At 48.9% G+C, this 11,018-nt stretch overlaps 4 protein-coding genes across 4 annotated transcripts; 1 reads left to right on the forward strand and 3 right to left on the reverse strand.

Annotated features, from left to right (window-relative positions):
- Window positions 1–25: 25 nt before the first annotated feature.
- Pdw03_5875 (Male sterility, NAD-binding) lies at window positions 26–3,322 on the forward strand (the record flags this gene model as incomplete). The annotated part of the gene is made up of 2 exons (XM_014682863.1): window positions 26–313; window positions 365–3,322. The coding sequence occupies 2 exons, from the start codon at window positions 26–28 to the stop codon at window positions 3,320–3,322; spliced, it is 3,246 nt and encodes a 1,081-aa protein (XP_014538349.1).
- Window positions 3,323–3,544: 222 nt separating this feature from the next.
- Window positions 3,545–5,029, reverse strand: Pdw03_5876 (Class V chitinase, putative; the record flags this gene model as incomplete). Its single annotated transcript, XM_014682864.1, has 4 exons — window positions 3,545–3,872; window positions 3,928–4,531; window positions 4,599–4,891; window positions 4,953–5,029. The coding sequence occupies 4 exons, from the start codon at window positions 5,027–5,029 to the stop codon at window positions 3,545–3,547; spliced, it is 1,302 nt and encodes a 433-aa protein (XP_014538350.1).
- A 929-nt stretch (window positions 5,030–5,958) lies between these two features.
- Pdw03_5877 (Phosphatidylinositol:UDP-GlcNAc transferase PIG-C) lies at window positions 5,959–7,542 on the reverse strand (the record flags this gene model as incomplete). Its single annotated transcript, XM_066101190.1, has 2 exons — window positions 5,959–7,139; window positions 7,215–7,542. The coding sequence occupies 2 exons, from the start codon at window positions 7,540–7,542 to the stop codon at window positions 5,959–5,961; spliced, it is 1,509 nt and encodes a 502-aa protein (XP_065958130.1).
- A 922-nt stretch (window positions 7,543–8,464) lies between these two features.
- Window positions 8,465–9,886, reverse strand: Pdw03_5878 (uncharacterized protein; the record flags this gene model as incomplete). The annotated part of the gene is made up of 1 exon (XM_014682867.1): window positions 8,465–9,886. The coding sequence occupies one exon, from the start codon at window positions 9,884–9,886 to the stop codon at window positions 8,465–8,467; it is 1,422 nt and encodes a 473-aa protein (XP_014538353.1).
- Window positions 9,887–11,018: the final 1,132 nt, after the last annotated feature.

Consider the following 11,018-nt stretch of genomic DNA (forward strand, 5'->3'; position numbering starts at 1 on the left):
GGAATTGTCGTTTAAATCAGCCATCATGGCTACAGTAACCATTGAAGAGGGCGTATCGCCACTCCAGACCAAAGATATCGCGACTCGGCTATTGAACGGCACACTTCACTCCCAGTGGCCGGCGTTTGAACAATTCGCAACCATCGATGGTCTGTTAAAATCTCATGCTGCTCAGCCAGATGAGGCACAGCGACCTCTAGTATGCTATCCGAATCATGAAGCGGCTGATTTCGAGGAGCATACAGCCGGGGATATCGATCGGTTTGCTGATCTCGCTGTTCGTTTTTACATGCAGCAGGGTCTTGCACCTGCGGTAAGAAGAAAGTCATTTTTTCCGTGTCAACCGGGACTAATCATCTCCTAGGATCCAAGTCTTGAGCAAGCCCCTGTTATTGCTATGCTAGCTGGATCTAGCTTCGAGGTCGTGGTGACTTTCTTTGCGCTGAATCGCCTTGGCTATGCTGTGCTTTTCTTATCTACACGTCTCACGGCTCCAGCTTATGCCCGGCTAATGGGAATAGCAAATTGCAACCAGATTGTCAACAAAAAACAACATCAGCAAGTTGTAATTGATATTTGCACTGAGCGTCCTGGTTGCAATAGCTTCTCGCTACTACAAAGAGAGGACTGGTTCAACCGTCCTGTTAGTGCCCCTCTCTTTGAACGCCCGGGTGCGGATCCATCACGAGAAGGCAATAAGATTGCCTGGATTCTTCATTCTTCAGGCAGTACCGGTTTTCCAAAGCCGATTTTCCTTACCAACCTTCAAACACTAGCCAACTTCCGAAAGAGCTTTGGGCTGCGACTCTTCACTATCAGCCCACTATTCCACTCCCATGCTCTGATGGAGCTTGGACGAGCATTATTTACCAGAGCACCAGCGTACCTGGGAAACCATTCTCTTCCAGTCACATATCAAAATCTTTTTGAAGCCCTTCAGGTGGCCCAGCCACAGCAAATCAGCGCCGTGCCATATGTGATCAAACTACTGGCAGAGAAGAAAGAAGGCATTCAAGCACTGGCTAGGCCGCAACTCGTGCTATATGGCGGCTCCAGCTGCCCAGATGATCTTGGCGACCGTCTTGTGGCACAGGGTGTTAACCTGGTCGCTAATTATGGAGCGACGGAGACAGGACAAATCATGACTTCTTTCCGAGCTCCGGAAGATAAGGAGTGGCAGTATATGCGACTGCACCGTCCTGTTGCGGACCTCACTTTGATGGATGAGATCTCGCCTGGGGTTTTCGAATGTGTTGCGTTGGATGGCCTGCCGAGCAAGGGCCCTTCGAATTCAAAGCCACCCTACAGCGCAAAGAACCCAGAGAACTCGTTCAGAACGGCAGATTTGTTTACCAGACACCCTGATCCAGAAAAGAAAAACTACTTCAAGTATTTGAGTCGGCTGGATGATCGAATCACGCTGGTCAACGGCGAAAAGGTGCTTCCTATTCCTATTGAGGGTCGCGTTAGAGAAGAGCCTATCGTGAGTGACTGCGTTGTGTTCGGCTTCCAGCGGACTGTGCCTGGGGCTTTGATCTTCCGTGCTCCTGGCAAGGTGCCTCACTTGAGCAACGAAGAATTTTTGGACGTTATCTGGCCAGCCGTTGAAGAGGCAAATTCTCGCGCCGAGACGTTCTCTCGCATCCCAAAGGATCTCATCGTGATCAAGGGTGCTGATATTGCATATCCCAGAACCGATAAAGGAACCTGTATACGCGCCCAGGTTTATCAGCAATTTGAGGAGGACATCAATCAGGTATATGCCAAATTTGAAGGGAGCGGCCAGAAAAGAGGTTCTCTCGCGCTCAGCATTCCAGAACTAGAGAATTGGCTCCTTTCAAGATTCAGCGAAGACTTGGGCGTACCACTACCCGGCCCTGAGGCCGACATCTTCTCTGCCGGAGTTGACAGCTTGCAGACCACGCAAATCTGGAGGTGCATCATGCGCAATATTGATATTGGCGAGTCGGGAGATAAGCTTTCCCAGAACGTTGTGTTCGAGAAAGGAACTATCAATGCACTGGCGAAGCACCTCTATCAGCTGCGAACGGGTCAAGAATCCGAGAAGGAAGATGAACTTCATTCCATGCGCGAGATGATAGAAAAGTACTCCCGCTTCACTCAACATTTCCCGACCATCACCCAAAGCCCAGAAACAGAGGTTGTGGTGGTCACCGGCGCAACGGGTAACTTGGGAGCCTTCATTGTCAAAGAATTGCTACAGCGACCAACAGTCTCCGAAGTCTGGGCAATCTTGCGTGCACCAGGACAAGCGGCGGCAGGGGCTCGTCTCTATAAATCGCTAGCAGATCGTAACATCACTCTTACCAATACCGAAGCCGCAAAGCTTCATGCCGTCTCTAGTGACATGTCACAGTCCAACCTCGGTCTCGAAGAACACGATCTGCAACACCTACTCTCGTCGTTGACATGCGTGATCCACAGTGCCTGGGCCGTAAATTTCAACCTAGGCGTACGGTCATTCGAGCAGCAGCACATCCGCGGAACATACAACCTCATCAACTTCTGTCTGCGCTCCCGTCTACCCTCCCCTGCACGGTTCTTCTTCTGCTCCAGCGTTAGCGCTGCAAGCAACACGCCCAAGCCCGCGTCGATCCCCGAGACTATCATTGAGGACTTGAATCTCGCACAGAAAACTGGCTATGGCAGGTCGAAGATGGTCACTGAACACATCACCCGTAACGCCATGCTCCAGACAGGCATGCAAGCCCGAGTTCTGAGAATAGGTCAGCTTGGCGGTGATACCGTCAGTGCTCAATGGAATGAGACGGAGGCTGTTGCGCTCATGTTCCGAAGTGCTTTGACAACGGGCGCATTGCCGGAACTTAATGAGCGGGTTAGTTGGTTGCCTGTTGATCAGTGTGGTCGGGCTATCTCGGACATTGCTATGAAAAGTGCTGGATCTTCCGATGCCAATTTGGTATACCATTTGGTTAATCCGAGGAATTTTAGCTGGAAGGGGGATTTGCTTGCTGCTTTGAAGGGGAAATCAGCCTTGCCAGAGTTTGAGGTTGTGTCTCCGCAGGAGTGGCTGAGGAGATTGGAATGTAGTGAGCAGGACCCGGAGAAGAATCCGAGCGTTAAACTTGTCGATTTCTGGAAAAACAAGTATGCAGCCTATGGCCAGCCTGAGGCAGATGAAACTACTGCAGGAAAAAGGAAGAATGGAGAGGTTGGACTTGGATTCGAAACTGAGATTACGGTTCACGACTGCCCCTTTTTGGCTCTTGTGGAGGACCCCGTCACTGATGGTTTGATGCAGAGGTACATTGAGTCGTGGATGAGACGATGGAGTCCCTAGTAATCTATAAAGAATGGAATGGTAATTGGAGGTGAGGATTGGTACATCCGGAGTAAGATGAGATAGATACCTTGTAGATATTTAGAAAAACCATGGCAAACAAGGGAAAACAACTGTTCAATTAGGAAGAAAATACAAGTTGGTATATAATCTGACAAGCTCGGCTCCAAGGACTCTTCAATGGTATATGCCTCCAGTTCCCTATATCTCAGTGTTGGGAGACTACACAGCGTTGGAGGCCTGAGACTCAAGACCCTTCTGGATAGCCTCCAGGTGCTCAAAGTTATAGGTATCCTCTCCCAAGCTCCAAGCCATGACACCACCAAGCTTCTTCGCCTCGACAATTTCCTCGAACTTGCGAGCAATTAACTCGGGGGTGTCCCATGTCCAGAAAATGTTGTTTTGGCTGTCAAAGTAGTACTGGCCACCGCCCTCCTCGTCGGTCTTGCCGTACTTTTGGGCTTTCCGCCATGAGTCGGTGATGGAGATACCTTTGCAGGTACCATAGTCCGAAAGACATCCAGCCTGGCAATACTCATCGGTAGTACCGCTGTAGGAAGTTAGTTCGGAGATCACCAGAAGTAGTTGAAGGTGATGATGCTTACCAGTAGCCGGAAGCACTGCAACACTGTCCTGAAGGGCACTTGGCATTCGCTCCAAATCCACACGTTCCATCTGTGCTATACCTCAGATTCTGAGGCGCAGCAGCAGCGTTGCTAGCCTCGAAAGTCAAGGCACCAGACTTGCCATTATCGGTTCCATCGTCGTTCTCGAGCTTAGCAAGATGGCAGCCGAGGGGATTCTCATCGCAATCAGAGTTAGGATCGGTGGTGAACCATTTAGCGTAGAACGCAAAGCCAAGGTTGAGCTTTTCGGGATCAGCTCCAATGGCGAGATAATCGTTGATAGTTTCCAAAGAGTTTTGAACGCCGCTCGCATGGTCGGTAACGTTATCACGGCGGTTAGTCAAATCGTAGCTCATGACATTGATCATATCGACCGACTTGAAGATCTTAGGACCTTGCTCCTTAGTAAAGGCAAGAAAGTCCTGCTTGCGACCTGGTACTGCGATAGAGAGGACCTTGTCGCCGATTGCTTCGCGGAGAGCTTCGAGAAAGAGAGGGTAGGTTTCGATCTCGTCCACTTTCTTCGAGTTAGGTACGTCTTTGTAGTCTTGGCCGTTACCGCCGGGATACTCCCAGTCAATATCTATGGACAAGGGTTAATAACCTGTCTCTTTAATTCATTTGCAATCCATTGTTGAAAAGAATCTTACCGACGCCGTCGAATCCATTTGCGTCGAGCATCGCAGCAACATTCTGGGCATATCGCGTGCGCGAAGCCTCGTCCTTTGCGCCCTCGGAGAAGCCAGCAGTATCACCCCAGCCACCGATAGCGACCATAAGTTTGGTGTCGGGACTGAATCGCTTGCGCATAGTCTCGGGGTCCTCGAATGGCTTGTAAGCTGCCGGGGAATCCGAGTTGAATAGCTTGGAGGCAGCGAAAGCCATGATCGCATAGTCAATGCCCTCGGTCTTGTCCTGACCCGGGAGATCGGTCAGATGGTATCTTGAATAAAAATCAGCCGTGGGCTTAGGGGATTTTGATCAACTGCACTGTTTGTACTGACTCGTCAATGTACATGGCAAAGCGTGTGGCAGCCACGGACTGAACGGCCAGCAGGCCAAGTGCAAGACGTTTGAGCATGATGAGAGCTTTAAACGACAGTCGTGTTGTGTTTGTAGACAGGTCGAGAGGTAGATTCTAGGATCAGAGCAAAGAGTGTGTGAACAGATACCCAGTCTGTCGTCAAAAGTCGAAAAGCAGCTTCAAGCCGCGAACAATGTAAACTGAGCAAAGAAAAGTGTATGTTGTAGCTATGCATTGGGGACCGAAGAAGGGCAGGTATATATTCAATTTCCGCAAGACGGCTGAACACCAGACATGCCAGGATGATCGTCTCAAGACTATCGAACTTGTGCCTTGATCTGTGTCTGCGGGGGCATGTGGGCCATTCCTTCTGGGAATGTTGTATCACTGTTCAGCTGTCTCATCAAATTATGCAGTCATAAAACCCCCTGAACAGAAGGATTCGAGACGCCGAGGGCATCCGGTGCTAAGGAGTGACTGCGGAATGCCAAGTGATTTGGAGTAGACAATGCCCCCCTCCCCCCATAAATTGAAACAGTTCCGATAGTTTGGGGGTCAAGGATCCCAAAGAAATTTCAAATGTGAGTGGGTTTTTTCATTGGCAAGTAAATGGTGGGAGTTGAATCATAGTGTACGCTGTACAAGATTGGCATGCCAGATCTGGGCATTCATGCCCACCTAAACCCGCATTCCTCCCTAGTTTTACCTAGTGATCGTACAGATGAAAACCGGATTATTTGTACAGGGTTGCTGGAAGTGATTTCTGAAGGGTAATAGTCACGACCTAACTCTACAAGTGTTAGTATGGGGAGCGAGCGAAACTTGGCGAGATGCCGAAGGAAGGCCGAAGGAAGGCTCTAGAAACTGTGATGTTTCAAAGTGATGTATGGTCTAGGAGTGTAAGCCACAATAAGATCAATCCAAACGCCCACATCCTATATTACAATGGCGCTAAAAAGAAAATTTCAATAGTCAAAGATAGGGGCTTAGTTCCAGTGGCGCCGGATGATCGGCCGGGCAGGGTCCCAGGGGCCGATCACAACGTTTTTGTACTTTTGCAAGCTGATAAGCCACCAGCTGCATCCGCCCATCGCAAACGCGGTTATAATGCTTCCTAGGACAGATCCAATGATGGTTGCTGCCCATCCGCCGCTCAGCGTGACACCAACAGCGCCACCAGCAACGGCCACAAGGGTCAGTGTCAGAAGCACATGACCAGTCCAGGACTTCTGTCGCAGTTGACGCCGGAAGATGGGAAACAACCCAAATACTTCCATCGAGAAGAGCATCAGACTGAACACGTGGGTTGTAGAAGGCAGCCGGGACGCAAGCACGGTTGAGGCCATCACAGCTGCGTTCGTGGACAAAGAAGCAGGGAATATTGTGGTAGCGCCTGCGCCTTCCCCACTCCCATAGTCGAAAGAGAATATATTCATGATTAAAAGCCAGCAGCTCATCGCCCAGATAGAGTCACTGGCGGTGGATTTGGTTAGAGATTTCAAGATAGGGCTGAGGCCTAGGAGGCAGGAGTAAATAAGGAAGGCTGACTTGACAGTAGCCAAGCGCTGACGGTTGCGCGGTGATAGCATGGAAATGCGGTGGGTATCTTTCGATATGAACGGATCCGCAATGCCACCTATTATGGAGCTGCCTGGAGCGGGCGGTACACCACTTTGCGCTGTGAACTGATCGACTGTGTCGAGACTTTCGCTGAAATCCGCAGTGCGGTAAGCGAATTGTTCTTTTGACTCATTTCCAGACATGGACAGCCCAAGGCCATGAATAGCATTCGTCTGTGCGTCGTTGCAGTGTGTGTCATCGGTGGGGGTATTGGCAGCGCTAGCAAACGAAGTCGAACTAGACACATCATCACCTCCAGTGATTCCATCTGTACTTTGAACCGATTCCTCATGCTCCTTCCAGACCCAACTATCCCACAGAATCCAGCCCACAGCCGTCCCGACGCTTCCCCAGCAGACAATTAAAACAGGGCTCACCCGGTCTTGGACAATGCCAACGAAACAGCAAATGAAGATAACCACCGAGCACACATGCTGGACGATCACAGTCGAGTCAGCCACCAGAGGCCAAAAATCGTACGGTCGCACCCGAGGATTACGCTGAAGGTGATCGAGAAACGTTTCCGTGTCGGTATAGTTATCCGGATCTAGAACGACAGTCAGTAACAATGCAACACCAACCCCAAGCCCTGTATAGAACCCGTGACCGTACGTAGACATACACGACTGCTTAACCCAAAGCAACTTCTTCCAAGCACCTTTCCGCTTGCGACGCCGTCCAGCACCGCCCAACTTCTTCCGCAACGCTGCAGCAGACCCAATATGGGCACTGCTTTCGCCATTCAATGATCGCAGATTTTCCTCGTAGTTCCTGGGCGCCAACCGGGCGCGCAAGAGCGAGGGTGCGAAGTACGCATCCTCGGGCGCTAAGCGATTGGGGTCGGGAAGGGACCGTTCGAGCTCAGGAGACTTGGACCCTGAGGCGCGGTTGGGATGGGTGCTGACGGGGATCGGGGGAGAGAATGGGTCTAGCGATGGAGGGGATGTCATCGAGCACAACTAGAACTAGCGTCGGGGCATGGTGTGAGAAGAGAATTAGGCCAATCTGTAATGTAGATGTGACGACTTGGTGTCAACGAGGGCGCGACCCGCGGTCTTTGGAGGCTGATTCAGCAGTTGTCCATACGCACGTGACCTAATCAGCCCTTGCTCTTCGGGTTGGACGAGTCACTGGAATTCAATTCTCAAGTGGTAAATAAAGCTTCGAAACGCTTCTTTGGATTCTTCGATTCATCATCTGTTTGAGTTTATAATCTCTAGTCTAGCTAGGTCTTAAATACCTCACCTATCAAAACGTAAGCCTCTTGTATATGGGCTGTCCCAAGAGATGTAACCTCTCCCAGTCCTCCAACTCTAGGTCTTAAATCAGTAACAGCAACTCAAAACACACAATTTATCTCCCTAATCAGTCAGCTCAAAGGAATAGAGAAGTTAGAGCACTATCGAACTATCAGAAAAATGATAGAATGATGCAAGAAATGATTAGCTCTGAGGATCGCCTCATTTTTACGGGGATTTCCATATATTCCGAAGATGGTGATAATCAGACAAAGTCCTTTCTTTTGCTTTTTCTGCGAATTTTGTACACATACAAAGACTAGCGTGAATGTTGAACTTTCACAGGTTTGAATGAAACGCTCTTGTCACAGAATACACAGGCTAAATTGCCACAACAACCACCAGGGGAACCACATCAAGAATGATTCGGAGCAATTTTTGATCAAAATCATCCTTCAATGACCTTTTAGCACATCCTATCTCAGCAAGTAGTTCCAGTTGGCCATCTCCTCATAATCTAGAAGCCCATTGCAGGCTTCACCTCCACAACAAGATCTTCGTCGCCAGAACAAGAAGACTTCCGAACATCCTCCTGGAGGATATCAAATTCGTCCACACACCCTTCTCCAATGTATCAGACTCCTTCAACACCAGAGACTGTGAAAAGTAGTCCTGAACGCTTGTCCATGCCCTTGTAAAACTCGCGGGCCTTTTCAAACAGAACCTTCGCGTCATCTGTCTTGAAAACGCGGACCTGGTCTGATGCGTCTGACAGTAGCTTGTAGCACATAGGTGCAGATGCTTCCTCGTTGGAGCTCCAGGTGCTACGGCGTCTCTTTTGCGGCTTCCAAGGACTCTCAAGAGAACGGAGTTCATCGCGACTATCAAAAGTGGGGACGGGTGAAATGGTCTTGTACCACGACGGGCGTGATGCAGTTGCAGCCCTCTCCTTATTTCTATTCTCAGCTGTGGCAAAACTGTTTGTCGAAGCTTGACGTCTAGATCTTGAGGGAGAAAAGGGGGCCTCAGATGAGATGGACCCAGCATCCTCGTAATCCTCATTTGCGTCGGTATGCTTTTTTGGAGTAGAATTTGGCAGACGAGTGTTGAAAATGTCGTTGGGACCGGGGAGCCGAGTGCACTTGCGTGCGTCATCAAACATGGATGCACTGAATGAAATCTTCTTCTCGTCTGTCCTCCACAATTTTAGCCCGCAAGCCTGAACTTCCCCTTTTCTCTCGAGTTCAATCCAATCTAAAAGATACAATCCCTTGGTACCCTTCGTCAAGAGGCCCCTGAAATTCGGCCGGGGTTGTCCATACACAACAAGCTCTTCCGGTCCATTTTGTGCATGAAGGATTACAATGCGATATGTTATGGTGCGTCGGGCCTGACCTTTTACTGAGATTTGGAAGAGTGATAGCTCGCATTCATCGCCATCATCACTGAATGTTTGGAAGTTTTTCCATGTTGATGGAGCACGGCCAGTCAAAGCCGAAGGATGCTCGATGTAAGGAGATTCCTCATGCCACTCCTCAAGAAGCTCGAGGATCTGCGCCGGGATCGGCTGCTTTGGGCCCACGATGCACTCTACTGCGAGTGACGGAGGAGTTAAAGTTGTAGTAGGCGACGAGGCTGCCTTTGGCGGTAATCCATGAGCGAGCCGATCAAATGATAAGAATGCAGAAGGAGGACTCGGCCGCGGTACTGGGGCAGGAGCGTTTGGTTTGGGAGTTTTGGTGTCTTCAATAATCATCACTTCGCCCGACGCAGAGACTTGGTAACTGACGCGCGGTGCAATGGGATTGACGAAAGGAATTTCGGCCAAACCTGACTGGGTCACAAAGAAACTATCTGTTACATCTTGCAGAGCCAAATCGTCGATGTCGGTTAGATCTGATTCATTTGAAGTCGGGATTCTTTTGTCAGCTTCTTCCGGTTCATCAAACAGAGAATTCTGAGAAGCTGATGCATTGGATGTATCTTGAACAGCCGGGGACTGCGCCGTCAGACTTTCCAGCTGATTCGCAACTTCATAACCCACATCTTCCGTCATGTTGATGAGAATAAGGATTAAAAAAGATAAACAAGACGTAGGGCAAGAATAAAACAGATGAATGAAGGGTAGAAAGACGAGTGAGGGGGGAGAAAGTGACAAGAAGTAGCAGTAGGAATGCACGAAACGCAACAAGCAGCAATTCCAAGCAATCTACTTGCAGTTGAAGTTTCGTTCAATGCAAATAATATTCCGAGCTTAGGTAACAGTTCCAGAGCTTTTCAAAGAAGAGACGTAACAAATCAGGTGTAAAAAGAACTGGAATGAAGTTTCCCGGAGTCATTATCATGAGTTGAGGACTTGGAAGATGACATGCACAAAGTTATAATGTAAGACGCGTTGACGAGACGACATTGTATGAAAGGATTGCTGACATGGGCAGTTCAATGGCAGATGCAAACTGAGAGAACTGGAATGAGACCATTGAAACTACATGGTCCACCTTCAAATGAAGTGAGATATAAAATCTATTTATCCAAAAAAGATATTTCACATTGCTGTATAATAGGAATGCTGATTCTATATGCTTTCTTGGATGTTCCAACGTTCAAGTAGCGGTCAATCCACATAGCCCATGATTATGATGAACGGTACTAGTCTTATAGAGTTAGCATCCATGTACAATTTTCAAATATTCAGTCTGTACTACAAATTTAAACCTGAATAGAGCAAATTCTAGAAACAGAACACGCAAATCAATCGTTATCCTTATGTCCAGAGCATGATTGACATTGACATTCACCGAGGCGAGACTGTCCTACACGAAGAATTTCCGACAAGCCAATGCGAAAAAGAAAAAAGAGCTACTTGATGATATAAACAAACGAGGGTAACAATTAGATAAGTGGCATACGAAGCTGCGAAATCTCGAGCGCAGTTACTGGACCGCGAAACGGATGCCGTGCAGTTGCTGTCTCCGTGCTCGGGGGTTTCCCTTAGATGAGGAACATGAGAAGCTGTGTCAGCCAGCTATCTCCGTCAAGTGATGATTATTTTCATTTTCTGGAAGTTTTCACTTTTGGATGGGTCCCATCTCAGGAGCGGACCTGATATTTTCCAATCTGGGACATAATTTCGATGTTTTTCGCTATGCATAATGAATTGTCCGATAATCCGAAGGAACTGGGCGATT

Source organism: Penicillium digitatum, chromosome 6 (assembly GCF_016767815.1).
Source record: "Penicillium digitatum chromosome 6, complete sequence".
In the NCBI taxonomy this organism is placed as follows: Eukaryota; Fungi; Ascomycota; class Eurotiomycetes; order Eurotiales; family Aspergillaceae; genus Penicillium; species Penicillium digitatum.